This window comes from Malurus melanocephalus, unplaced genomic scaffold (genome assembly GCF_030028575.1).
Source record: "Malurus melanocephalus ecotype Western Australia unplaced genomic scaffold, MMel_1.1 scaffold_40, whole genome shotgun sequence".
In the NCBI taxonomy this organism is placed as follows: Eukaryota; Metazoa; Chordata; class Aves; order Passeriformes; family Maluridae; genus Malurus; species Malurus melanocephalus.
The window spans coordinates 1,496,903-1,524,897 of NW_026623272.1; the positions used below are offsets into that span (position 1 = coordinate 1,496,903).

General features: G+C 38.5%; 1 protein-coding gene across 1 annotated transcript; it reads right to left on the bottom strand.

Moving 5' to 3' along the window:
- Positions 1 to 30: 30 nt before the first annotated feature.
- On the bottom strand, positions 31 to 27,935 carry MMP2 (matrix metallopeptidase 2). The gene is made up of 13 exons (XM_057364626.1): positions 27,599 to 27,935; positions 24,002 to 24,228; positions 22,432 to 22,580; positions 20,163 to 20,291; positions 18,963 to 19,136; positions 14,867 to 15,040; positions 12,841 to 13,014; positions 11,665 to 11,820; positions 9,755 to 9,896; positions 5,742 to 5,878; positions 3,815 to 3,974; positions 1,749 to 1,858; positions 31 to 995 (listed from the first exon to the last, which is right to left on the bottom strand). The coding sequence occupies exons 1-13, from the start codon at positions 27,740 to 27,742 to the stop codon at positions 892 to 894; spliced, it is 1,980 nt and encodes a 659-aa protein (XP_057220609.1). The 5' UTR covers positions 27,743 to 27,935; the 3' UTR covers positions 31 to 891.
- Positions 27,936 to 27,995: the final 60 nt, after the last annotated feature.

Genomic DNA, 27,995 nt, shown 5'->3' on the forward strand with positions numbered 1-27,995 from the left:
ATTTTATTTGTTTTGTTGGCACTTCATGTGTGGGACATTCTTTTCTGGTTTATTTTTTAATGAGAAACATTCCATCAGATTGTGAAAAGAACATTTTCTGTTGCCCAATGCATAAGCAAGAAGCCTATTTGAACAAACACCCCAATATTCTAAATAACAGAAAAATAAAACATGTTAAACAATACTTGACTTTTATGTATAACGCATTGTCTTCAAAAATCTGAGTCGTTTCCATCCATATAAACAAGTTATATAGTAGTAACAAAGTGCATGAAGCAAATTGCTAAATTTAACTAAGGTATTAAAATAAAAAGTACTTTAAAACAATACTTTAACACAGTTTTTTGCCATGATTCTATCATGCATCAACACAAAGCAGATCCTGAGGCAACCTGTGCCTTTGACAGTCTTTCTGTATTATTATGTAAATAAATGGAATGATCAAACTTGCAAGAGGGTGAAAAACATCAAGACAAACCATCCATTTAGAACAGARTTGTATTTTAAAAAAATAAAAATCAAAGTGCACTGCTGGTACATCTCATTTGAGCCTGTCTGGTATGTGAATAACAGAGGGGCATGATCCAGTCTCCAAAGGTTCCAATACTTTGTTTAAGCACCAAGGGAATAAAGAATGATGGCTGTTCTGTTCATAGCACTACTATGACTAGCATGAAAATGGAAAAAYTGTACCAGAATATATACGTAAACATCTCTTGTATACTGAGGAGGCAAACACTCTTAAATTATCTGATGTGTACAGTACTGGTACTCTGTGTTTTGGTGCCAGTACCAGACTGGTCCAGTAATTAGCATTCAGATCTATTTCTAATTACAGATAAGGCATATAACAAAAAAAGTAAATATTTGGTTATGAATATTTCATATGGTTCAGCAACCCAACCAGTCAGAACTTATCTTGCCTATTTTAACAATCTTCAAACTCTTGTCTTCCATTTGTAGATAGTACTGATCTTTGAAAAAGTAGGTGTATCCTGTTAAAATAAGTAAAAAAAAAACATGCTCAGATTATGGAGCACATAATTCTTGATCAAAGCTCTTTTTCTTTGTATGTTAATGAAGCTTAATGAACTGGAATACTTATTTCCCAAAGTATTTATATGTATTTGTACTATAAAAAAGATATATTTTAAAATGACATTAAAATTCCCATCCTGTAGAAGAGAGCTYTTGTTAAATGGAACCTTAATCAGGTTACTGTTTTGTGAGCCAGACATTTCTGGGATGAAATGTTTGCTGGCAGAACAGATGTTGAAAATGTGACTGAGTCAAGACTCAGACTCATGTGACACCCGTGTTGCTTTCAGACTTTTGTGCATATCTGTGCAAAATTTGAAGCCCCTTAAAACTACGGGCCAGSATTTCAGCTGCAGTTGAGAGGAAACTTTAAAAAAATTACAACATAAAACCCATTCATGCCTGTGATCAGGGAGATTATCACAGTTGAGTTCAGGCTGTGCTAGAGCAGGATGGTGCTGAAATGGTGCTGGGAGTGTGTGCTGCTGTGGAGGAKCCTGGGGAGGATCCAGGAGCTGGGAAATGTCCAAGCCACAGGGACTGGCTCRGTCATGCATCCTGGTGTTAGGACATCCTGTGCATCAGGCATTGGGGGGCTCCATTTGGCTCCTACTCATGGATCACAAGAAATTAAAGCCTCCAAGAAGTTTTGCCTCCAAGCAAACAAATAAGAGAGCTTGTTAGTGACTGAAATCAGAATTACAGCTTACCACTGTCCCCAAGGCCCAGGACAGCRTCGAGGTTATCTGGAACACCATTCCAGGAGTCAGCAATGAATTTAGGGGATGCAAGCTCCATTTTCTTCTTTTCTTCATTGTACCTGAAGGAAAGTACATCTCTACATTAAAAATGTGCATTTAATATTAAATTGTAATATAATTTTTCAGGGAGTCCTCAGCAAATGTGACTATATAAAACAAACAGAAATATAATAACTGAGATTATAACATTGTTTCTATTTAATTATAATGATTCCTGTTTCCTTTAAAATCCTGTGAAATTTTACATCTTTCCTTTCAAAATGCAATTCTTGCTGACTAGAAAATATACTTTCTAAGGAGAATTATTTCCAGAATTGTAATTTGGATGGGAATCAGTGCTGAGCAGGAGGTGTGGAGTTGTCCTGATCACAGTGACATGGAATAYAGTTTGAACCATGCCTCAGTCACCCTTCAGGTGCTCAAGCACCTCTTCAGGAGCAGGACACTTTAGAGAGGTCGGTCATCTTTGACTAGTACTAGAGGGTGGGAAGCATTTATGTTCCCAGTTTCTATTTATTCATGTCCATAGGTATCTCAGGTTACCTTTCCCTCATTTCTCTATGGAGCTATTTGGATTATATCCAAAGTTACWTGAGTACTAACGAGCAGTAAGTTGGTCAAAAAAGATTAATTTAAATTCCTTACTTTTTTTTTTTTTATTCTGGGGTATTTAAAGAAAATCTAGTACCTTGCTGCGTAGGTTTAAAACTGCAGCTATAGAATCTGAGCCAGCTCCTTTTCCTCTCCCTCACAAAACTTTGCTACGCTCAACAGTCTTGTTATAATAACACTAAAATAGCTTGTGGCTGGAATGAAGGAGAGAGAAGGCTTCCAAAAAATCCATTTAAAGTAAGTGTGATAATGGCACAGGAAGGACTATGGTATGTAACTATTTTGATTCCATTGACAGAGTCCTTGTATAAAATGTAACAGCCACATACTTAAGGATTATACCATCTTTTCAAAGGAGATGCGCCTTTTTTCCTGAAATATTTGTCAACTACTTGTTTTCTTCTTTACATAAATAGAAATCACTTAATCTTATTTTGTTTCCTTAACAAAATTGACAATAAATGATGCATTCTGCAGTGACTACAATTGATAAGGTTCCTTGATAGAAATACTGTCTGTGATTAGAGTGATGAATAACTTGGAGGCCCTGCAGTATAGTTAATCAAAACAATAGTTGATACAGAGGATACCAGCAGCTTTGCTAACTCATAGTCTGTAGGTTTTAGTAGGAGTTTGAAGTGTTGCAGATGGCTGCATTAGAATTACTTTGAAGGTTTAAATGACCTCTACARTACCATATTAAAGAATGAATAACATTCTTTAGGCTTTCTTTTTTTTTTCTTTAGATGATGGAGATTACCTTCCTTAAAGTAATTGAAAGCTATGATCAAGTGGCAATTGTGGAAAGGTATTTTATTTACTTACAGGAATCCACAGCCATTAGGATATAATAAAGACAGTCATTCAGTTTAATCATAAYATGAAAATAATGTTCACATAAAGTGGATTCAATTATGCTGGGACCTCCCTTGATATTGTATATAGAACGCCTCTCAGAAGGAACACTTACAGGTTGGAGAATCTTTTAGATTTCTGGTGGTTGTTTCCTATGTTTGACTTTCCTCTAAATTGTCAGGTAATGAGTGGGTCCACTTTCAGCCTGTTGTGTAATGTCTGCATTCCTGAAGTGAAGTCCTGTTCCTGGAACAGGCCTCTGACAGTGACTGCAGGAATTAGTGCCTCTGTTTTGATGCCATTTTGATAGTCAGCATGGAGGTAACTCACAAAGTTCCTCCATTGCTTTTTAAGATGKTCTTTCATGCCAGATCTTCTTGCCATTTCTTGATAATGAAATTCTGTTAAATACCATTAAATAATTTAASAGCAGCCCCTGTTTTGTATTCCCAGAGGATGACCGCCCGTGTTTGATCCCTGCCTTCTCTAGGCATTCCTAGAGACACAGCTTGTCTAACAGCATCCCACCACCCCTCAATGCCTCTTACTTCCAGTATCTGTCTCCAGCAAAAATGTATGTCCTCTTGTTTCTGTCCCAGTTAAAAGCTGCATCAACACGTTGCACATCAGGGGGCAGTCCCAGGCTGGTGAGTTTCTTTGGATAACCCCTGTCCAAGTTGCTGGCTGAATAAACCCAGTACTCATTTCCTAAGCAGGGGAGAAAACAAAGCAAACAAACACTGTTTATCAATCACTAACAAAAGGGTATTTCTTGTTTTTTGCTTTGCTGTGTGACTKTTTATGGCACTAACTGTACCACTAGTCTTTCTAGTATTTTACCATCTGTGAAACACTAGATTACAATGCCMGTGGACTGTGATTACAACTGCTTTTGCTGTTGAGGTGCTCCTTGACAGAAAAAGACATCACCTCTCCTCTCTTGCTTCCTTCCTTCTTAGCTGACTCACCTTTGAGGCAGATGCTGTCTTGGTACATTGGGGTTATGCTAAAACAAATCGTTTATACAAGTAATCTTTTGTGTGATGAAGATGGTCTGAAACCAGCTGGGCCCCCAGGCATTTAAATGCAGCAGCTCATGTTCGCCCTTTCTTTGTTTTTGTTGACCAGTTTTATTTAGTGATTAACAGGAAGTTTTAGCTCAGAGTTCCTGTTGTCCTTTGTCATATGACATTTTCTAATGTTTCCCCAGATTTGTGCTAGTGGAATATGYAGCAGTGTTCTGTGTTCTTTATATGGAATTGTAATTTGTTTAGTAAATACCATCACTGAATTCACTGAAAGCCATGCAAWGATTTATTCATGAAAGGACATTTCWTTGATTCTGTGCTAGTGGGAAAGAAAGTTAAGTATTAATGTGAGGAAATTTTAAAGTGTAGCATTTGAGATCCTTGGAAGTTATTGATTCACCATTCAGGCACAAAGGGTGGGTGTAACTAGTATTTTAAGATAGTATGTTATTTTCAAACCAATCTTTGTTTTTTGATAGTTATTTGTTCTTTTGAAAGGCAGTTGAGTTATGTTTTCCTGGAATTTATAAAGAAAAGGAGAGGTTTAGGTGTGATAGGATTATATATAATATATGCAATGTTTGAAGTGTTTTGGTTTGCCTGACATAAAACTTCCTTAAGATTTTTTTCCCCCCTCCTTGTAAATGAAAGCAAATGGCCTCTGAAACATGTGGAATAGATTACCAGTACTTTTTTTCTCTCCTGTACAGAAAACGTACAGCAACTTTGGCCATATGGTTTTTACATGACTGGAGATGTTTAGTCATGTTTTTAGTAGATACTGGAGCCTCATTTTTTTGCTGGCTCAGTTCTTCACGTTGAAAATAGTCTCACAGCTCTGCTCATTTGGCCACTACAGCTGAACCATGTGAMAGACAGAGCAGAGCTTCCTGTTCTCCTGCTCTCCCATGGAGGCAGCTTGCATGGCCTCCTCTATCCTCTGCCTGATGAGCCACCAAGGAAGATGCTTGGAAGACAAAGTGGAAAGCAGTCTTTGGCAAAGGAGAAGGACAAAAGGAAAGGCATGAGGAGAAAAAAAAATGTAGTCTTCTCAAGCTGAGATAATAGGTTAAAATGGAAGGAAACAAGAAAAACAGAGCAGTGACTGAGGAAAGAGAGCTCCCACTGTTGTTGCTTTGCATTTTAAATGATTSTTGTTTGGCTTTGCTCATTGTTGAATGTCTCTTTCTAGGTCCCCTTTTATTGTACTGGAGGCTGAATGCTGTTTAGAGTCTTTCAGATCCAGCCTTTGTCCTAAAATCCTCAGCATGGGAATAGGGAGATCTGTCACCCTACCTGTTGGCTCTACTGACTCTTAGGCTGYTCCCTGTCCCAGGTACAACTCTGAGRAAAGTCAGTTTGAATGCAACATTAYGCAAATGGATACTTACATTTTGAAACTTAAAATCCATATCTGTAAATAAACCATAGCCTTTAAAACCAATACCTGAAAAAAATACAGACTTCTCRTCGTGAGGGGCCTCATAGACAGCATCAATTTTCTCTGGCAGATCAGGCCAGAATGTAGCGACAAGAAGAGGACCTGTGGGTTTTCCTCGGGGGTTTACAGTCCTCCACATGAATCTGAGCAGAACAGAAAATTGTACAAGATTTACAATGAACTAATTCAGCAGCACATCTGTTTCTCATCACTTCTGGCAAAGGCCACAAGAGCACGCACACACACACACATGCGCACACACGCGTTAGCAGCAACAMACGCTTGTAACTCTTCTCCTGTACTGACTGAAAAATAAACTTTATTTGGAGGAGCTGACCATAAGCTGTATGCTGGACTGCAGGYGAAATTGCTGCACTGATTGCTTTGAGTTTCTTGCTGCTTTCTRCATCAGGGCAAAATTTATCTTGTGCTCTGGGTATACAAAGAAACTTATTTGCACAGCATTTAAACTGTTAGAGCCCTCCTGCTGCTGTGTATGGAGCAGATGGATGAGCATTTGACAAAAGCAGAGTTTTGTATTCYATGAACTGCACTTGCAATTACGATTGTAGTGACTAAAAGTTCAAATTTAATAACAGTATATCATACTGCTTGGAAGTGAGTTTGGCTGTAAAAGAAACTGCTAGCACTAAAAACGTTCATTAGAGAAATGCAAAGGGTAATTTATTGGCTATTTTATGTATAAGTAGGATGTTCATTTGATTTAAGCTTTAAAAAGCTCTAATTATCTTTAAATGGCAGAGCTTTGTGCTGAGGGCTTTTGSTATTAAAAATGGCACTGCTATTTCCTCCTCCTTAGAACGAAGAACGTTTTTCCCCAACAGAACAAAAGTTTTGACATGGTCATAAAATGAAAAATCAGCAGTCTGGTGGAAGTACTKTTGCACCAAGCTATAGTCGTTAAATTCTGAGGTCAAATGCTTTTACCATTAATGTATTTCTGAAGCTCAAGGTGCTACTGGCATTTTATTTTTTGCGGAGTGAAAATTGTCATTCCCCATTCCTACCTAGAATAATTATACCTTTGARAAGCCCAGGATCTTAAACTGCATTTTTGTTTTGCCTAGAATTTGGAGGAGCAGTCCTAAATTAACAAATTGCTGTATTTAATCAAGAATTAAGATAGTAGTATGTTATTGCATTTTCATTTTGCATACATGGATGTATTTTTCACAGGTACAAAAATATCTGAGCATGACTCATAATTTTCATTTACAGAAAGGAGGCAAAGAATAAGCCATTTGGGTAGTTACTCCTCTTGTAAGTGTTTAAATACATATGAAATGCTATAAAAAGTAATACCATTTGTTTCATGCATCTTTTTCTTTTAGACAGAAAAGCASATCCAATATGCTGTGGAATGGAAATTCATATAGAAAATATTTATAACACTGCATTCATAAAAGTAGCTCCTTTAAAAATCCAAGTTACAATATTCTCTGTCAAATTTGGACCTGATTTATGGCTGAATCAGCTCCAGTAATTGCTATCTGTATGAATTTCAAAATTTCCAGAGCCAACGGAGACTTAACACCAGGTTTTTAATAAACCACACATTTCAAGGGACTTGTTAAATTGATGTGGTTTTCTTTTGGAAAGGGAAACTTTGTCAAAGCTGTATTTTATTTTGTTTTTGAATTGGGTAGAAGGTCTTTTTATTTCTACAGATCTTACTGAGGAAATGGTGAAATTAATTATTTGGCTTTCTCATTTCAGTTTGAACACATAAAACATTTTAAAATATCTATATTAAATCTTAATATTAAATTTATAGACATATGTAATAATTTAGTTACAGTAGGTATTTTACATAATAAATTGTTATTATTATTAATAATWATAATAGTAGTAATAATGTTACATGCAGTTATTGAAAGGACCCAAATCAGTGGGTCTTTTTTAGTGCCCTGATAAATTTCAAAGTGTGAACTTTTGTTCACTGTCAGAACAAAATAATCTGTGGAAATGCTGTTCTTTGACATTCTGTGTCCAGTGGAAAAGCTCAGCTGTTCTCTGKGGCTAATAGCACTTTCAGTAATTCCCTTTTAGCAGTACTTTCCTTTTCTTGATTTGAGGAGGAAATTTTTGGAAAGAATTAATCATATCTGACCTCCTTTTTGCTATTTGCCTGTGCCATGTGACAGTTGGACTCTATGGTCATTTTCATGAATCATAAAAGTCACACGATACATGATAGACAGTTGTTTCTTGAATTCCAAAAGTGAGTCATAATGCTGTTTGCCTGATACTTGGAAAGCTGCAAGACTGACAGGCAAAGCCATTCTAGAGCAAAACAATTCAACAGTTGTCTGCTTTTGCTGCCTGTTAGATAAAGGCTGAGCCAGTTTGAACAGATTGTTTTGGTATTTGCATAGTTCTTAGACCAACTGTRTCTAAATGCAAAATACTTCTATTTTGTTAGGATTATATAGAATACTGGATCACTCTGCTGGTTTAGGAGGAGATTTTGCATTGTTCCTTTGCGTGATTCCTCTGCTGGTTTACAAGAGCTGAAGCAAGGTGGAGGTCTGGCTGGAAACCAAGCCCCACGAGCAAGCAGAATGGCAGCAGTAGCTGGGAGCAGGGTGCAACTTGGTAGGGGTTTTCCTGCTGTGAGAATGTTTTTGCTTTGAAGGCGCTAAGCTCAGGTGGATACTTTAGCTCTCTGATGACTAAATTAGCAAAAGTGGGCATTGGTTGTTGTGGGGTTGTGGTGCCAGCCCTGTGTGGCTTTGTGTGGGGCTGATCTGTCGGTACTGTGGGGCCATTTGGTGGCTGAGGAATGACTGTTCCTTGCCAGTAGGGATCACTGAATCTTAGGCTGCTGCTGACAGGGCCAAGAGAAAGAGTACAAAAGGTATCAGGGTGATCCCCACAAACAAGATTGAATGAACCCCTTTTGCTCCAAGAAGCTGTAATATAAATAGGGAATATTACSTTCTTACAATCAGAAGGTTTAAATTCCATTTCTACATTTCTAAAACACAGAACCTGTGATAAAGAGTAAGTCAAACCTCAAACTCAAAGCACCATTTTTCTGGATATCACATAGCTTGGATCTAGAAGGAAAGGCACTGAAGGAATTAGTGTATTTACTCTTTAAAATCATGTAATTGACCATGTTTTTTTGTTACAAAAGGCTAGTGAGTAGATTTAAACCATGCAGCATAGTATATCATATATCCTGTATAGAGCTGAACATTTGAATCTGGAGTAGATGGATGGACTCAGGTAGATCACCAGGAGAGACAATTTTTAAATTGCTGTTTTGTGAGGGGAACTGGTTTGTTGGTTCATGTTCCTTTTAGATTTGCACTGGCAAGGAGCCATGAACAGGTGAGTTGCAATACTTCCCTTAGCATCAGATGCTTGTGTGTGTTTTTATATGATAGGAGACAGTATTCGATTTAGGCACACTCACTGTGTGTGGACCCAGATCTTCAGTGGTGTTGGGAGAATGCTCAGGGTAACTGAGGATAAATTATTCCAAATTTGGCATTGATTTATGACAGGGAAAGAAGGAGCTTTAGTGTCTCTCACAATGGTGCTGCCAAGTCCCATACTCCTTAGGAGAAGCTTTCCATTGCTGAGCACAGGGTAATACAGGTCCTGGCAAAGGCAGTGGGAGCTGCAGCTGTGCAACCACCTCATTTGATCAGGAATGTCTCTGCTTTTGTATCAAAAATGCTTTTGATGCCTCCTGTCTTGGAGGCTTTGCACACATGAAGCCTGTGCCAGTCACAAGTATCCTTGATGTGTTATTACAGCAGCCATGAGTCACACAATGCTGTTATTTAATCATTGTGGACTCCACCTGAATGAAACCATTTCTATTTCCCTTAGGAGTTGATTATGACACTTTGCCATTGCTGAACACACAAAACAAAAGATGGATATTGTGCGTGATAATAAATTTCTAGATTCTGGTGAATAGGTCTCACAGATTCCTTCATTTGAGGCCCTCTTGGTAAGCAAGACCATCATCTCATCTCACTTACCTATCTTTGAAGAAGAATGTTTCTCCTCTAATTTGTGCAACTCCATCAAATACAATGTCGTGCTTGCAGAGCTCTGGAGTGACAGGTCCAAGGGTTGGTTGTGGGCCTGGYCCTGGTCCTGGTCCTACATCGGGTGACACTTCTGTGACAGTGAGCAAAGATATTCCGTTACACTGAAATGAAGTGCTGCATGGAGAACATGAGMTTCCATGATTTCTAAAACGGTAATCATTTGGAGTGAGTTCGGTTAATWTTACTGAAAAATAAAATCTCTTCAGAAGGAGGATGGTCAAGTAGAGCTGAGGAAGCCTTGACTTCCAGTCCTGCCTTAATCCTCTTTGTGGCCWCATTTGAGACATGGTGCCTGTGCGTGTCTGGGCTGAGCTGCCTGTTTAACCTGAGAGATAATTAGAAGTGACTATATTGGGTTCTGAAGTTAACATTACAATTTATTTTTTGCTGGCTTCTAAAAAGAAGAGAAAGACATTTTAAGTTCTATTACTCTGAATTATCTGCAGCTCTGCTGAGAAAGAKGTCAAAGTGGATTTCCCTTTTTTAAAGTCCAATATTTGGCAAATTACAATKATGCATTTTGAGCCATTTGTATGATCTTTCCATCCTCACAAGAATCAAAATGTGCTTTTCAGAACATACACTTTGCCATCTGTTTTATTTTATTTGATTTTGTTATTTGGCTGCTGCTGTCTTGCCRTATGAGGCATTTGCCTTTTTTTCTTAGACATTGGGTTAATTTACTGTATGAGAAAAAAAAAAAAGGAGTGTAGCTGATTTGTGATAATAATAATATTGGAAGAAAAAAACAAAGTTTTTTTTACAAATACTTGTTTATCATAGAAAGCAGTTTGTAAAGGGTTATATCAGTTAAAAAGAGGRAGAAAGATAATTTTGTCTTGTATCTTGAAGTGTGCTTTAAGGCAACTGGGTTAAGTTCTGARCTCTTATCAAACATACACGGTGTGAGCTCAGAAAACTCGCTTAACCCTGCCCATGTCTCAATTCCCATTCTTAATTAAAGCAGCAAAGAACAAGAAATAATGAAGATTCAAATCAGATTTTTGTCTCATGTGATAATAATTTTGGAATATTCTTATTAAAATTTCTAAGGCCTTAAATACTGTAGAATATAGTCACAGTTAAAAAAGATCTCTCAGTAGAAATGTGAAAAGCACAGAAAGAGAAATRGAATATGGGAATGACTGCTTAATTGACTGCAGTATGCTCGTGCCTCTGCAAGGTAGAAAATATTTACATGAAAGGAATTTTAATCATGATACTACTTAAGCATTTTACTAAGACTGTCTGTGGAGAAAATAACAAATGTTATAGCTACATAAAAATATTTAAATCCACTTTTTCTCTAGGAGGCTGCCAAATACATTTATGTTAAAGTTTCAGCTCCCACGCTGTCTGCAAATGTTATTTTGATGGTACAGCTTGAATTGTGGGAAGGCAGTGTGAACTGTTTCCAGGCTGGGACAGAGGAAATGAGGTCCTTCGCCTCTTGCAGGGGGTCACAATCTGGGACACTCAGAGTGTTGTGGAAAGTAACATGTAAACCCACCCACATCAGGTATTTCAAGCTAGAAACAAACATGACATTTCATTGTCCCAGTAAAGGCACTAGGCATTTTCGTCTAAAGGTTTGTTTATGGAGAGTTTTGATGCTCCTTTTCATTCAGTAAATTTAGTGACCCCTCATCCTTAAATTCTGACGTTTGATTGAAGTAGGAGGGGTGGCAATATGAAGAAAACAGGGAGAAAGGAGCAGAGGATGTTTCTGGCATTGGTGGGATTGTGCAGCTTGTAATTTGCTGCAAATTCTGAGTCCCAGTTTTCAACCTGTGCTGCCTGCTTTTCTAATGAGTTCTGCTGAYGAGGGAGGACTTTACCATAAAGCTCCTGGATCCCTTTAATGTCRTCCTGAGAAAGTCGGAAGTTCTTGGTGTAGGTGTAGATGGGGGCCATGAGAGCGCCTGGGTCCTCAGAGTGCTCTAATCCCATAGCATGGCCAAATTCATGGGCAGCAACCAAGAAGAGACTGTACCCTGAATAACACAGTAAAACAATATCAGCTGCTTGCATTTAAACAGAATTATTCACAATGAATAATAACGATAAGTATTTACAGCCTCCAATTGTGAGCATTACATATATTGCATTAATGGCATTTTATTGAAGATTCTGAAACCTCTTTAGTAGGTGATGTTTGCTGCTGTCTCCCATGCAAGTGACTCAGACCAAGTCTTAATACTTCTTTGAAAAAAGAGAACGTAGCAAATAACATTGGACATCCCTTTTAGGTACAGAAGAATTAAACTGCAATCTAGATATCAAGTCTTCCTTTTCACTGTGAAATGGCTTGTAAGTGATAAATAGGTCTGTAAATCTGTGTCTCTGAGAAYAGATTGAATCAGTRCTAGTGTACCAAATATTGTTAGGTTAAAAATACCCTTTTRTCATAGGATGACATTTTATCAATTATGCTCAAATGGTCTGAAATTTGGCAGGATTTTTTGTTCCTAAAATAAACACCCAAGTCTAGAATTTATTTGTAAATATATATAAAAAACCTTTTCCCCATGTTAAAATATGGACAAATATTAATCTAAATAATTTTAAATAGCAATATTTACCACATAAACTTTATGCTGTCTCACTCACTTAAAAAAGACATTTTTCATCCTTCTCAATATTAGTCACAGATGTATTATTTTTTTTACATTTTGTATTTGTTCCTAATTTGTATCACTGTATAATTTATTGCATACTGGTATAAATACTACAGTGCTTGAAAAGAAAAACTGGTGGGGAGAAAAATATTTATTTATTTTTTTCATGGTTTTGTATTTTGGAAGGATCCTGCATCATTACAACTTTGGAAAATCTGAATATTTCAGACAGATGAGTTCTGGGAGTAACTCTCTAGCTGTTGTCTCACATTTCAATGTAGGGATTTTGCTCAGATTTCAGTGCTGTAACCAGCAGGAGTGATAAATGTGGGAATGAAATCATTGCACAYGTGATGCCATCGGTCACCCTGATATTGCCCTGACAAAAGGTGTTACCTTGGTCTGGACAAAAGCCCCACTTGCGGTCGTCGTCGTAGCTGCTGGTGGAAGCGCACCAGAGCTTGCCATCATTGCGCCCTGCACTCGTGCACGACTCRTATTTATTGCCGAGGAAGATGAAGGGGAATACACAAGGAGCTCCCTCGGAATTTCCACCAACTGTTGACATGGCTGTGGAAAATGATGGGAAAACCCAGTGAGAAGTGGATCCCTTTCACCTCTTGTGAACTACACATTAAAAGCAGAAAGGAAGCAGAAATACTGCAATGCTTCTAGGAATATGAAGAGTAAGATTAAAAGTGATATTTGAAAATTGTCTGACAGAATTAAAAAGGAAAAAGTCTAGACATTGCCATTGCAATGAGCTTGCCAGTAGTTTCAATGGGGTAAGAAGGAGCCCTGGACTCATGTCCACAGCTCTGGGAAAGCAGCAGTTCCACTAAAAGGTGATTGCCCAGCACATATGTTTTAATGCTCGTTCCTGGTATTATTTTTAAGTATTTTAAAGTGTTTAGGTGGAAGGTAGGGTTAGTGTCAGAAAGGTTAAAGAGCTATTGAATATCTACCTGGCTAGTCGGTGTCCCACTGAAGAATAAGCTTTATATACCCCGACAGCAGGGTACAGATTAAAATCMTATGATTTTAAACATTTTCTAAATAAAAGGATCTACTAAATGGGGGTAATTTTTTTTTTAACCAGTGTTTTTGCAAAAACTTGAAAAATTTTCCCTTGCCTTCTCMTCTGTGTAGTATATGGCAGTAATATATAAGAAATAATATTTATATGTGCAGGTACAAGTATTTCTRGAGGGAAGAGAATGTAATTGCATTTAAAATAACAGGTTAAAGTACGTATCATGAACAGAATATGAAAAGAATATAAAACTCATTTACATTCATTTACRCTGCTACCTGACAATTACAGTTCCCTTCAAATKKTGGWGTATMTYCTGGGAAGGTACCTGAGAGCAATAYGGAGGAAAAGCTGGTTGTGTCCCTAATTACTTAGTAGTATTTATTTCTCATTCTTTATTATTTATTAATAGCCTTTTRTGCTGAAAAATAAGTTTAAACTAAGTGCATATCTTGGTTCCAGTGGTAGAGACTGTTACCTAGGACTTTGGATACGTTTATTCTGGATATATTGGTTCTTTTGTTTGTTGAATGATCCTTTAGAATTTTCTCTTCCTAAACATGTTGCAAGTTACAATGAATTTAATCCTTTCTTTTATATTTTTTTGGAGTAATTTAAAATAGAAGGGCTACACCTGGTTATCAAAAGTAACAGAAAGACAAATATCAGTACATCAAAGCTGTATTGCAAATGGTTAGGCCATTTTCAAAAGATACCAAAAAATCAAAAAGCAGGATGCATGTAGGTATGAATGTAGCTTCCCCCTGGCTCTGTTAAAAGCCAGAGATTTTAGAGCTGTCATGGTTAGCTTGGTTGCTACGCTTATGGCTTTAGTGTGTATCCTAAAAATGAACACTTTCCAAGCTATTCAAAGCTATAAATTAATTTTTGTTCCTTTATGTAGTAAAACTCAAGTTAAAAAGTATAAAAAAAAGTGTGAAGAAAGCTGAAATCTATTTTCATGGCTAAACCATTTCACTTAGTTCTTTTGAATTGATGAAAAGATCTATTAACACAAGCTTAACATATTAAACAGGATTTCTTTTTACAAGTGTAAATGSTTAAGTATTAAGCTAAAATATTATTCATACTTTCTTCTGTCACTTCTCTTCCAGGACCATTAACAAATTGTAATCTGCTTATAATTATTCTGCAGCTGTAGCCATGTAGTCAGGTTCAATGGCATTTCTGTATTCCTAACAAACCTGGTGGGCTGTGACACACCACATTGTTTATACAGATTGCTCCTGTTCCAGTTACATCCTTGGCCACTTGTGCTGGAATTGTCTAACTCATCAACTTTTGTGAGCTCTGGTGAAAGTGTGCAGAAGGAGGCTTGTTAAAACAATGACAAATTAGACTGTGTTATGCAAGCAACATTCCTCGTACCAGTCTCTGGACAGAATCCGTATTTCTTATCTCTGTCATAGTCTTCAGTGGTTCCACACCATCGATATCCATCTGTCCTGCCTTCTGTTGTGCACTGGTCATAGGACTGGCCTTGGAATTTGAAGGGAAATTTGCATGGCTGCCCATCCCCATTGCCACCCATTGTAAAAAGTGCTGTAGGGAGAAGGAGAGAGGRAAATGTCAGTACACAGAGCTCAGTATCAACAAGGAATCACAGTGTGCCAGTGGGTCTGGACAGGCATTGGACACCCATTGGGTGTGGTGCACTTCACACTTGGAATCTCTGGTTTACACCAGCATTAAATGGTTTGGCAAGTGAGACTGGGACTGCTACAGTCTCTTAAGTGTACAGAAGGGAATGGCTGTTCTTGACATAAACTCATAACACAAACTCAATATTCCTTCTTAAAACAACATTTAAAACAGGGTTCTGAGAGGGTCACTTACGTTCCTTAGCTCTGTACTGATTCACTTACTTAGTGTCAGAAATGTTAGTTAGAATGRCAGACTTTGGGCAGTTTCTCTAAAGTGTGGTGCACAGTACAGTCGGATAATAACCTGTAGGTTCTTCCTTTGTRTTTGCTTCTCATTTCAGATAAGCCCTGCTCAGCCACTCAACAGAAGCAGGAGAGAGCAAGTGACTGCTCAAACAAAGCTGAACATTGGAGGCTTCTCCTGCCTTCTGCTTGGTCACTGTTCCTGAAGGTTGTGTGTTGGTCTCCTTGGGGAGGGGACGTTGTGAAGAGTGTCTATTCTCTGTCTGTATGCACAAACAAGGCCCCATGGCTCACCTCTGAGAGCCAGAAATCTTTCTCAGGGATGAAGGATTAAAATGATACAATTAAAATAACTTGAATTCTGGGATTGGTTTTAGGATTTTACTAAACTTTCTGGAATATATACAGGAAGACACATATACTCTCACATGCTAGYATTTAAAAAATGTATGTCCAAATTGAATTCCATGAAAATGCAAGTGGCTTGGAGTATCAGACATCTTGTGAATTTGACTGTGCCTTCTCCTGGCTGCTCTATCAGTGGGAGTCCTCTGTGCCATATAAAAGTGAGAGGAAACTGTGAAGGCAACAAACTGCTTTAGGCCTTGCACTGAACAGAGATAAAAAATCCTTCATGCACTGATGTGCTAATTCCCCTGGAGATTTAAGAACAGCACTACAGAATGACTTACTTATCTGTTAGAATTCCCAGTGTAAAGCATGCATGATTTGGCCTTTTTAAGGTGCCCAAGGGGACTTTTTTCCCTCTCTCTCACCCAGTTTGAAGCTGCAGCTAAAACCCAAATGTGTACGTGGGAAGACTTGGCAGGTTAGTTCTGACTTTGCTGTTGTTTTTGATGACTAAACAGCCTTTACAGCCTCAGTCTTTGTGCAGGATTTGAGTGGCTCAGCCTTTGCTTAGTGTGATACATCAGTGGGAGGAGGCATTGTTTACGAGTGTGCTTCTATTTAGAGTCATACTAAATAAAGTAAATATCACCCCCAGACCTCTTCTGGCTTGAGGGTGACTGGGAAAGGGTTCTGACAATGGGCTATTGTGACACAAATGGTCCATTTTGCCTTTTACACTTAAACCAGTAACTTGCCACAGCATCAGGGACATGAACCAGTATGTTATACAAATTCCAGTGCTGCTATTGAGAGGATTTGGAGCTTTGCAGGCCTGGCTCACACACACAAGTTTGCTGAACTTCTGATCTGCCTGAAAGAGTGATTTTATCCTTCTGCATCCTGGACATGGAAGCAGCCACACAGGGATCCTGTCTGTGACACTAACTCTGCCTCCCCCCAAAAAAAAGCTCTGAATGTTTGGTTTCATCTCATATGCTGTGCTAAGTTAGGAAAGGTGCATTTACTAGGACTATGGTTACTGTGATTGGAGAAGGACTTTGGTTTTTAAATAAATGGTAGAATTGGAGGGCAGTGTTAGACTGAGTTGTTTAGATGACTCATTTACCATGAGCTGCTTCCAGCTCTAGGTCTGGCAAACTCTGCATTTTAATAGCCTTTTTTTATATTGGTTTACATGTGGCTAAGTTGCAAAAACCATATGGAAAGTCAATCTCTTAGTGCTTTGCATGCAGCCCTTCTGAGTCACAGTCAGAATGCAGTTTTTCATTTTGCTTGAGGCTACATCATGTGATGGTAAGAACAATGGTTTAATAAGTTTTCAATCCCCTCCCCCCACACCTTAACTATAAAATTGCTTTAATGTAAATGAAAGTTAAAGACAGAGACTGGGTCAGTTTCCTCAAAACAAATGTCTAATTTACTTGTAAGGGGATTTTAAAGGGCCTTGTTCTGCATCATAAGAACTAGTAAAGATACTCTGAAGTGAGAGCAGATTCAGACTGAACTTCATTTTTAGCTCTTCCTAGAAAAATCAACCAGTTGTGATGTCAGGAAACCTCAGGCTGGGAGGCTGCTAAACCCCCTGTGGCACAGATCCAAGGTGGAGGTAGCTGCAGCTTCAGGAGGGTTCTGCCTGGGAGAGCAGGCAGCAGCCTGTAAGAACTGTGACCAGTGTGAGGGAGGCACAGGCAGGGARCAGATTGTTTGTTTTATATTGGAGGACCAAAGCTGGGAGCTTAAACTGCCTGGAKTGTCAGTGGAGTTTGGAAAAGAGCTCTTGAGATCCCTTGATCCCAAATGGCAAAGGAGAAGTTCAGTACAACTGTGTAARATTTGTGATTTCTGCTTTACCTTCTGTTTTGTAAAACTATAGTCCAATCAGTTTACACAACTAGGGTGCAGATCTGGAATTAACTTTAGAAAAGCCTGGTGCAGCACCATAGCTTTAAAGATGTTCCTATATATGCACTGTGGCTCTATAATGAGAAGAATTGAAACTAACTTCAGTGAGTTAAACGTGACAGAAACAAAGGCCAACAAYCAGGAATGCTGCCCCCAACACAGACACTCTGATGTAAATCCTCCYCTATCTGAATTTATTAGCTGGGGTTTAGCAAATGGTGCCTTGAAATAATGAGTGAACAATGCCACTCTGCCTTTAATAAGGAACATCTGTGCATAACTGTTCATGGATCTTGCAAAACAAATKCATCAGAAACAAAAGGCTGAAACCCTTCTGTTCCATTTCAGAAACCTTGACACAAGCATTTCCAGGAACTTGACCTTCAGAACCAACTCTCCCTGACAGTGCTTCACTGCTTATATGTAGCCATAATTTATAAATAAGTTTAGTACTTATTRGTGCTGCTTATTTACTTTTAATGAAAAATCCTTGTTTCAAGCAGGATTAGCATGAATCTGTCCATTGCTTTCTGGTTTGTTCTTTTTTCAAAACTCTCTTATTATTTGTTATGACCCAGGAGTAGTAGGCAGTTTTAGTGACCCAGTGCTTGATATGAAAGGTAAAAGGATGATGAAACACTCCATGCTGCCCAAAACTAATAGTTGGTTATGTACAAAGCAAAATAAATGTCTGTTAATGTATTGTGCCATGAACTGGCAAACAGGAGGGGAACAAGGCTAAAAGCACCTTATCTTCTCTACTCTTCTCACTGCWGATAAATTACCTCAGTAGGCTACAGCCAATTATAATTAATTGCTTCTTTAAAGGTTTCCTGCTGTGTGATGTGCAGGAGATGAAATTAACACTCATACCAATAAATTGTCTGAAATGTTATATSCTCAAGATGTAAAGACTCATCAAGATTTTCAGGCACAAAAATATGTGTTCCTGTTGTTTTAACAGGAAATATACTGTCATAAATTCATTTGAAAGATAAWAATCTTGTGTATAATTGTAAAAAGTTTTGGCTAAGTAAAGGCATTATACACTTTGTCTAATCTGTAAATGAWTTTTTCCAAATATGAAATAATATTTTTGTGGAATAGAGAGTTCTGTTCATATTCCAAAAAGGTAGAAATAAAGTACAGTCTTAGCTTTCCTAGACTGTCTAATAGTTTTAATACAGATACTAACATGTTGTCACAATTTCTGAAAGACATTCATTCCTTTATCTAAGTGGATGAGCAAAGAAGAAGGGAACAGTCTACCACGAAAAAAACATTAGAAACCTTGGTCTACTTACACTCATGGGGACAAAAGCCRTATTTCCCATCTGCATCGAAGTCTTTGGTTGTGGAGCACCAGAGGAATCCATCGTTCCGTCCTGCATCTGTGCAGCTGTTGTATTCCTTGCCATTGAACCAGAAGGGAAATTTGCAGTATTCACCATCTGCATTTCCATACTTCACTCTGACCACTGTAAAGAGAACAAATGTAGTGGTGAAATTAGCCACCAACTGATACAAAAAATACCATTTCTGGACATCTTCTTTTCCTGGAAGATACTGATATAGAAATACAGTCTGAATTTCCACTTTGAAATTCAATATGCTGCTGGTCTYTCTATTGGCAAGATGATCATAGCTGGTAATTTTAAAAGAATTACATGATATTACTTGTGGTGAAGTGTTAGAATCAGCCCAGAAAAATATATATGTTGTTACTATGGCAAGGCAGTTATAAACATGCTGTTAAAACATTTAGTAATTTAGTTTCTTCACTAATATGGTCTAAAATGTTCAGTATAGATTCAAAGGTTCCAGGCAGCAGCTGAACATGAGCTGAACATGCCTTGTGCCTCATAAACCACTTTGGTATTTCCAGTGGGACTCGTATGACATCTGCTGTGGCAGGGGGGACAGGGTGGGAACACAGACACACCCRGATCCTGGGGTTTATTTCAGTTTGTCACAGGCTTATGAACACAGTATTGGTGCTGGAGTATATGTTAATGCATAGTTAAGTCACTGATCCATAGCCTTCCTTTTAATGGCAGAAACGAACTGGTTTTTTGTGCTGTATTTTCACTACCAGGGAAAACAGTTTCCTCCTGTCTCTGAGGCAGGGATCCAGTCCAGTTACCACAATTGCCTGTCAGTGCTTCTTCTAAAGGTGAAAGAAAGCCCAACAGAAGGAAGATGACTATTTTGGTAATAAAGTTCAATTCTTTTTTTGGATGGGAAGACAGATAAGAAAGCTAGAATTTGAAATGAAACTCAAACATGAGTTTTCATTCTTATTCTAAATTTTCCAAATTATTTTACAGGACACCATACACAAAGGTTTTGCTGCATCAGGCCTATTGTTCAGTTTTTTGTGGGGTAACAGTGGAGGAAGAAAACGGAAATCCTATGCAACTTTTATTTAGGAATTACATAAGCATTTTGTAGAGAACATTCTRAATTACAGGCCATATGTTCTGAAACATCAAAGACTCTGTTACCTTGTCCCTCTCCAAGAGTCCACAGTTCATCATCATCAAAATGGGAGTCTCCTCCAATTCCTGGCCCCGGTGCAAAGGCGTGAGCCAGGAGCCCATCCTTGCCATCAAAGGGATAGCCATCACCATGTTCTGCAGGAGCAAGCAGACAAAGAAGAGCAGTYTTTAATGACCTCAGGCAAAGTCTATACATGAAGGATGAGTATCAGGTGTACTTTCCCATCCCAGACAGCAGCAGAATACTCTAGTGAGTGAATTTATTGGTTTGGGTTGTGCTGGCAAGACTGAACCAGAAGAGGAGCAGCCAGTTCTTGCAAAGAACATTAAGTGTCAGTACTGCAGTTGTCACAATATGTTATTTTATATCTGGTAAGTATTGTGGAAAGGAATCAAAAATTATGAAGAACAGAGGAGTATTGTACATGAGATATATGACTGCATACACAGTGCTRTTTCTCATTGGAGGCTGATAGGGAGTTGTAAACTAAATATTGTAGATGAAGGATATTTTCAGGTCATTCGTATCACTCTCCAACACAGAGATTGGAAAATAAAGGCAGATTTCACTTTGCAGGCTGCTCTTTTCTGTTACACCTCAGACTGCTGTGCTCTTTCTTTTCTTTTCTTTTGTGCAGGAYACTCACTAGCCCAGCAGGAAAGCAAAGCTGGGTGTCTCAGCAGTGCTCTTCTTGCTTCTCTGAGTCCTGAAGGAGCCTATTCCTCCTTCACTTCCAGCACCCYGAGCCTCAGGCAGCTCACAGGGCAGCAGCAGGTTAAGCAGCTCTCCTGTTAYTACACTGTAGGCTTTTCTTGGAAGTACACCACTTGTGGGTAAGGCAGSCTGGCACGGGCATAGCCCTGGTATTCATAGCTTTCCCACCACACTGACCTGTGCATCAGAGCTGCCTGCCAGCACCTCCAGTTGCATCATTTCTGGTCGTTTGGTCTGATGTCTTGGCATTTAACAGAAGCCCTAAATACACAGGCCTGATTCTCTCCTCTGTTACACTGATTTCAGGCTGGTGTCACTCTTAATGTTAGTTCAGTTCATTCCTTCAGGAGACTAGTGTGTCAGTTGTCAAGGAGAAGATTTTGACACATATTAGGTGCTTTACTCCCTTTTATTTCAAAGTGGATCCTATGCTTAAGAGAAAGGTTAAAAATGACCTCAGGGRTATCTCAGCTCCTGTGAATCTGGCATGCAGTAAAGTGATAGGAATGACTGAATGGGGAAGGAGCTCTTTGCCCACAGTTTCTAAGCTGGCAATAGCCAGCAAGTACTAAAACCAGCAGAAACACTTCTGCTTTTATGACTTTTATTTTTTTTTTTTTTTTTTTTTTTGCAAACCGAGCCAGTCTGGATGAGGATCTGAAGTCCTGAGTGTACAAAAATCTCTGCAGCTTTTGAGGTCAACTCATCAGTAGCTAAAGCAAAGAAAACCAGCTTGAAATGAAGGCTTTTACAAAGAGTTCAGTTATTCTTTGAGCTGTTCAYTTAACTTTCAAAATCTACCTCCCAAGTGATTGGCTGCACAAGTATCTTCCTTAGTATTAAAAATTCTGTGACTGTCCAGAAGAAATTAAAATGTCCCATGATTATACTGAAAAGCGATAAACATTCTTTCAGGGGAAGCCAAAATTAATTGAGAAGGCATGCACAACAAAAATRAATCAAATCACCCATCCTCAGCTGCACTCAAACCATAGTTCAGTTTATGATCCATATTTTTAAATTCTTCAAGACCAAAGAATGCATTGAAAGCTTGCATTCTGCCATGCTAAAGCATGAAAGCCAGCTATGGAGTCAAAATTGAAAGCCACAAATCCATTTTTAAGCTTTGGTATGTTAGAACCCTCACCACTATCATTGGAAAACAGCATACAAAGCTATAAATAAATAGTAAGATGGCATTCCTTTCTCTTCTATGGCAGACAGCCAGCTCACATCATCTGAAGATCTTTACCAATATGTCTCAGTTCTATTTCTGATTTGTAAATTTAAAAATAAAATGTTGCCCCTAGCAATTCTCTTTTGGAAAGATAAATATAGTGTAAGGATATTGTATAAATACTTGTCTCTCTCCCTCATGTATAAGAAAGAAAAAAAAGTCTTAGTGAAATTAGATCTTAGCTTGTATGAGCCAAGTGTGAACTAGGACAAGGTTTGCCAGAAAGGCTCACTGGTGCTATTTATTGAGGGTGGATCATTCWAATRCTGAGGATTAATRAAAGGAACAAAACCAAAAAMATAAATAAAAATAGAAAAATATACCCCATCGGCCAAAATTAATCATAATGTCTGCTTCTCCATCATTTATTCGGTTAAATCTCAGYGGTGTGACATCACTCCAGACTTGAAAGGCTCGAGCAAAGGCGTCATCTACTGTCTCAGGATCCAAATCCGGGGTGTAGCCTATAATCCTTAGAGGTAAAAGCAATAGTTTAGTAACACACAAACCTCCTCCCTGTATTAGTTGTTTACTACTCAACATGCGGAGTTGTTTCCTCAGCAGTGAAACCAGCTAAGAGGTAACACTGCACATGACATCTGAACACCTTCCTTTGGGTCAGAGATGTGTTTAGATGTGGCACTTATTGTTTATTTTCTTTTGGAATTGATGCAGCAGTGAGGAGAAAATGATAGATCCAGAGSCTGTAAAGCCTGCATGGCAGTGAGCCTTGTACAAAAAATTTGGGTTTTGCATCAGCACTGAGACCAGAAAAGGAACTCAATAACATTCTGAGAGTTTCAAGTGTGGGTTATTTTGCACTTTATTAAGAACAGAAAAGCAGCCCTTCTCCCTCACCTGTGTCTAGCTGTGTGTTATTTCATCCCTGTGGAATGCTAATCCTTTCCCTGTGTGTGGGATACATTGGGAAATAGGAGGAAAAAGCATGTGAGATAAAGCWTTAGGCCTGACCTGAGACAGGGACAAACTCTTTAAGTGTGTTGCTTTCTCCTCCTTCATCTATTTTAATTGGACTTCTTAGTGCCTTATATTATAGCCTGCTGTCTTCCATGTAAAGACAAGTTTCCAGTTCTTTGCTGCTGGGGCTGTGCATGGTGAGGGAAACTGCTTTGTGCCTGAGGAGAATGAGGAAGATCAGAGGAAGCACATCAGCAAGTGGGGGCTGTGGGAGCTGCCACTGGTGTTTTCAGTGTTTATTATGTCAGTCGCAGCCCAAGGGATGCTTTGAGTCCAAATTCGAGAGGGAACAGCAGACAAAGTCAAGCAGCTAAGACAAATCTGCTGCTTTTTCTCATTGGTGGTAAAAGYTTGTGCATGGATCACCTAAGGTAATGAATTTTTACTACAATGAGAGTTGATCTGGTCTGTAACTCTTCAGAAGAAGATGAAATTAGAGCATGCCAAACTTACTGAAATAGTCTTGTTGTAACTCATGCCTATATATATTTGAAATACAACTGTTTGATTTTAATTTTAATTTGATCATCTCCTTTTTTAGGACTGCTGAATGAAGAGGAGTTTGACCTCTGCAGTCAGTAACTACTGTGGTCTTCCTGGAGCAGATGGGCAGGTGAGATGCTCCAGTTCCAACTCCCTTAGGATGCTTGYTGCAGAGCAAAGATTAAACCCAAAATCTCTTTAGTTTCAACTGGAGCCAAAAAGTTGGTCTTGAGATGATTCTTCCTGATATGTTACAACTTRAAATGACAGAAGTGTTTGTTAAAGCATCTGGCAGCTAACCAAACACAAGGGATTCTAACTCATGGCCTCTTGTCCACCTTCTCGACAGCTGCTGCATTTCTAAGTGCCTTGTTTGGTTCTTGGAAGTGCTATGGTTACATGTGAACAAAACCCACCAYTACCACTCAGTACCTGTAAGTTATATGATTCTTTTCCCATTTYGGCTTTCTTGCAAAGAAGTTGTAATTGGCTACATCAGGGTTACCACAGCGGGGTTTCTTCATTGTCTCAATAGTATTTTGATCCAAATCTCCTGTTTCAGGCAGCCCAAAAAATTTYTGCATTTTCTTCAGGGTATCTTTCAGGACAAATAAATTGCAACTGTCTTTTGGGCACCCATAGTATTTATTCAGGTATTGCTTGGGGAAAAAAAGCACAGAACAAAGACTTTMAAATTCATAAAATAATCATTACAAATAAATACTATAATCCATGTTAGCTTTCTACATTTAATTTGCAAGTTCTCTTTTCAAAATTGCTATTAMTAGTAAGTAAGGGACTAGCAGAATCTCCTTAATTGACACAAAGCATCCTTGATCACATGAGTTGCTAGTTAAACAATRATTTCCACTATTAGCTTTCACCTTTACCTGATGAATTGCTTTTAGTTATTAGAGCATAGARCTTTAATGTAGAACTGCAAAGTAAAAATGGGTTTGTCTTCTTTTTTGTTTCTTTATAATGTATGAATAATTTTATATTTAGATTTTTTGTAATGTTTTCTTGGAAGAATCTGTATTATTGAGAAACTAGTTAAGATATCAAAGCAACCCCACAAATGAGACCACATTGATTGTGAAGAAAACCCCCATTCTTTATTCAAACCACACAGAGTTGTTTGAATGTTGTGTTTGCTTTTGAGTCAAACTTTGCAAAGACCTGAGGAAGAAAGTATTTGGTAACATCTCAGCTTCTTGGACACTGCAGCCAATCCATATTTGTATACTTAAAACTGCACTGAATRCTCCAGCACATTATGGCCAGACTGATGTTTCTGACACAGCCATGGTGGCTGGTCACAAAGTTCTTTCTCATTAAAAAAGAGTGGTCGTAAGGGACCAAAAAGATGGCACAAATCCCATTATTTTCATCTCCTACCTAAAATAATACCCACCAAAGTTTCCTCCCCTGCTCTTAAGGATGGGTTTACGGTATTTTATGCCCATCTGTGAAAGAAAAGCTACAGCCATGTGAAATGGTAGGCATTCCCAAACTGCACCCAAACCGGTTCTTGGTAGTGCACAGAGCTGAAAGATGCCCATGCCAATGGTGTTGTGAGACAGGAAGGTTGCAAGGTACTGACCTTTCTGGTCAARACAGTCTGTAGCTGAGGAATAAAAACTCTTCAGTTATTCTACCCCAAATATTACCTACAAGTCCAAGGTAGGAAAACACCTAAATAAGATAAAGGCATATATTGCAAAAAAATACGTAAGGAATATAGGGAGTATTACTGCAAACTGAGGATTAGAAGAAGCCTGACAAAATGACTGGACATTTAAGTTCTTGTGCCAGAAAGTATCCCAAGGGAAACCTTGTTTAATGTGTCTAAATTGCTGAAGTTCACCCAGGAGACTGGGGATAAGACCACAACATCAGCAAAATAAAGCAGAGGATATTTGACAACCGCAGTTGGTCAAGCCTAGATTTCACCACTCTCCTCACAAAGTCCTGACTAACCTCATCTGCCCAGCATAGGAAATGGTTCAGGGCTTACTCAGAAAAGGATTTAATCAAGATGTTACACCATTTCCTTCAGAAAGACCTTCATCCATCATGATTAGGTACAGAYTGTGGTTACTTCTTGTGATTTTTGTAACTTCTGACGTGGTGTTTCTCCAGTGGAGACTCTTGTCCTGGCCAATAAAGGTCACAGAGTGGTTTCATCTTTGCTTCCACTGAGCTGCTGTCTACACAGAKTTAATGGGGCCTGGTGGAAATTATGTGAAATGCATTAAGAGTACAATCAAACAAGCCAGTTTGGTTTTTATCCTAATTTTAATTTTCATGGAGTTTGCTGGGTTTTCTTATGCTTTTGCTTGCATCCCCCAATGATGTACCATGGTATAGTATAGACTSTACATCAGGACTGAAGTTTACTGAAGAGCCAGGGTGCTGCTCTTGCTATTTTAGGTTTTGGAGCAAGCTGTACAACCAAAAATATAAACTGAGGCATGGTAAAGATTTTTACTTGCTAGGATTCTAAATAAAAAGATAACCMMTTTCAGTTTTTCCTAAAATGGAAAWTTTATTGATGATGASAAATGAMCATGATCAGCTGTTCTGTGAGGAGAGAATCTTGAAGAAAATGTAATGTCTATGCAAACCACATCTTGGCCTAGGCTGCGAAATGCAGTTTCCCTAGAGTCAGCAGGGAGCTGTGGTGATCTGGAATTTTGATCCAGCCCWGTTAATGAAACAGGGTCCAGCTGCAACATAGCAATTTGTGTTCTGATGCTGAGCGTTGGGGCTGTTCTGATGGAGGGTGGGAGGAAAGGCAGACAGTTAGCATTGCCCAAGAAACACAAAGAAGAACTGCAGTGTTAAACCAGCTTGTATTTTTCCTCTGAGAGGTAGATTGCTTATTGAATATGGCTGTGTTTAAGAAAATAGATTATCTAAGAGTGGTTAAATTGCTCTTATACATGTGGGACCCCACTCTCCTCTCTCAAATGCACTGCCCCCACCCCCAGCCCTTGGCTGCTGTGCTCCTAAGGCAAAACCTTGGGTGAATTTGTTTTGTTAAAGACTGAGGAATGCCCTTTTTGGATCAGTTTGTCTGCTTTTCCTAAACTTTCCAACACAGCTCCCAGCTGGAAATTCTCTCTCTGCTCTCCCCCAGACCTTTTTTAACCTGGCAAACTTTGCCAASATGCACACAAACTCCTAAAGAAATATGCTCAACTTACAAATCTCTGTCCTAAAATAAGAATAATTTATCTCAATCCTCTTTAAAATGGATTTACTGCTGAAGAAGAGAAATGTCTATAATTTACATGCTAAAATAAGGATAATCCATCTCAATCTCGCTTTAAATGGACTTGCCCATAATGTCATTTTTATGAAGGTTCACAGGGCTAAAAAAAAGTTGGAATAAAATGCTGTAGAGTTAYAACTATAATTTGCTAATATCACAGAAATCCAAAATGCAGACTGGATTTGGGAAAAAAAGTATTTCTTCAAACCTCTGATGAGATTGTTTTCCAAAGTCAAAACTAGACACAATGGCTTCTGAAATTCGAGCCAGCTTTCAACTGTAGTGTCCCTTAAAGTTGTGTTTATGCAACGCATGGTAAACAATCTGGAAAACACACTTCTGAAAGCTGTGATACATGCATTAAGGGGGTCTTGACTGCCCTCACTTCTACTTGATTTAAGTAAAAAAAATAAATGTGTTTTGTTTGACCTTCTTTCCTCTTACCACTGCAATCTTTTGATTATAGTCATGATAATTTAATTAAATTATTTTGTATCTTGAGACTTAACAAAAAAAAAACCAACCCAAAACCAGACTTTCTTTGCTGGCTTTAAAAATTTTAAGAGAGGAAACATTACTTGGCTCCAGTTTTAACTTTTGAAAGCTGATACCTTTGCTAGCTAGCTAGCACTTCCAGAGACTCTGGGGAAAGAATGCTACAGTCATTCCTCAGCCTCAGCTGAAACAAGAAAGAAACATCTGCTTATGAAACAACAATATAAATCCAAAGCAAAGATGAAACCAACACTTACCACTGCTAGTTCTTTGTCYGTTTTGGGAGTGCTGTCTCCAGGAAACTTAATGATTGGTGACGGTGCGGCTGAAGTTTTGTCAAAAAGATATACGTGGATGAATAGTACTTTAAAAACGAAGCCACAGCCAATGTGAGTCTTCATTCTGCCTAAACTTGYGCTCTCCTCTTTAGAAAAAGCTTTTCCCCACTGCCTCTCCGTTACTTTAGCTGCAAAGTGCACCAGTTGCTTATCTGCACATCTTAACTCTCAGCACCGTTTTCCCTTTTGCTTGCTCTAGCAATTCCTTTGTATGTTTAAAACATCCAGATGCGCAGTCTCAAGCTACCACAAGAGGAAGTCTGAAAACTAGTGGAAACATGAGAAAAGGGCAGTTACCAGATGTGATTGCTGTGAT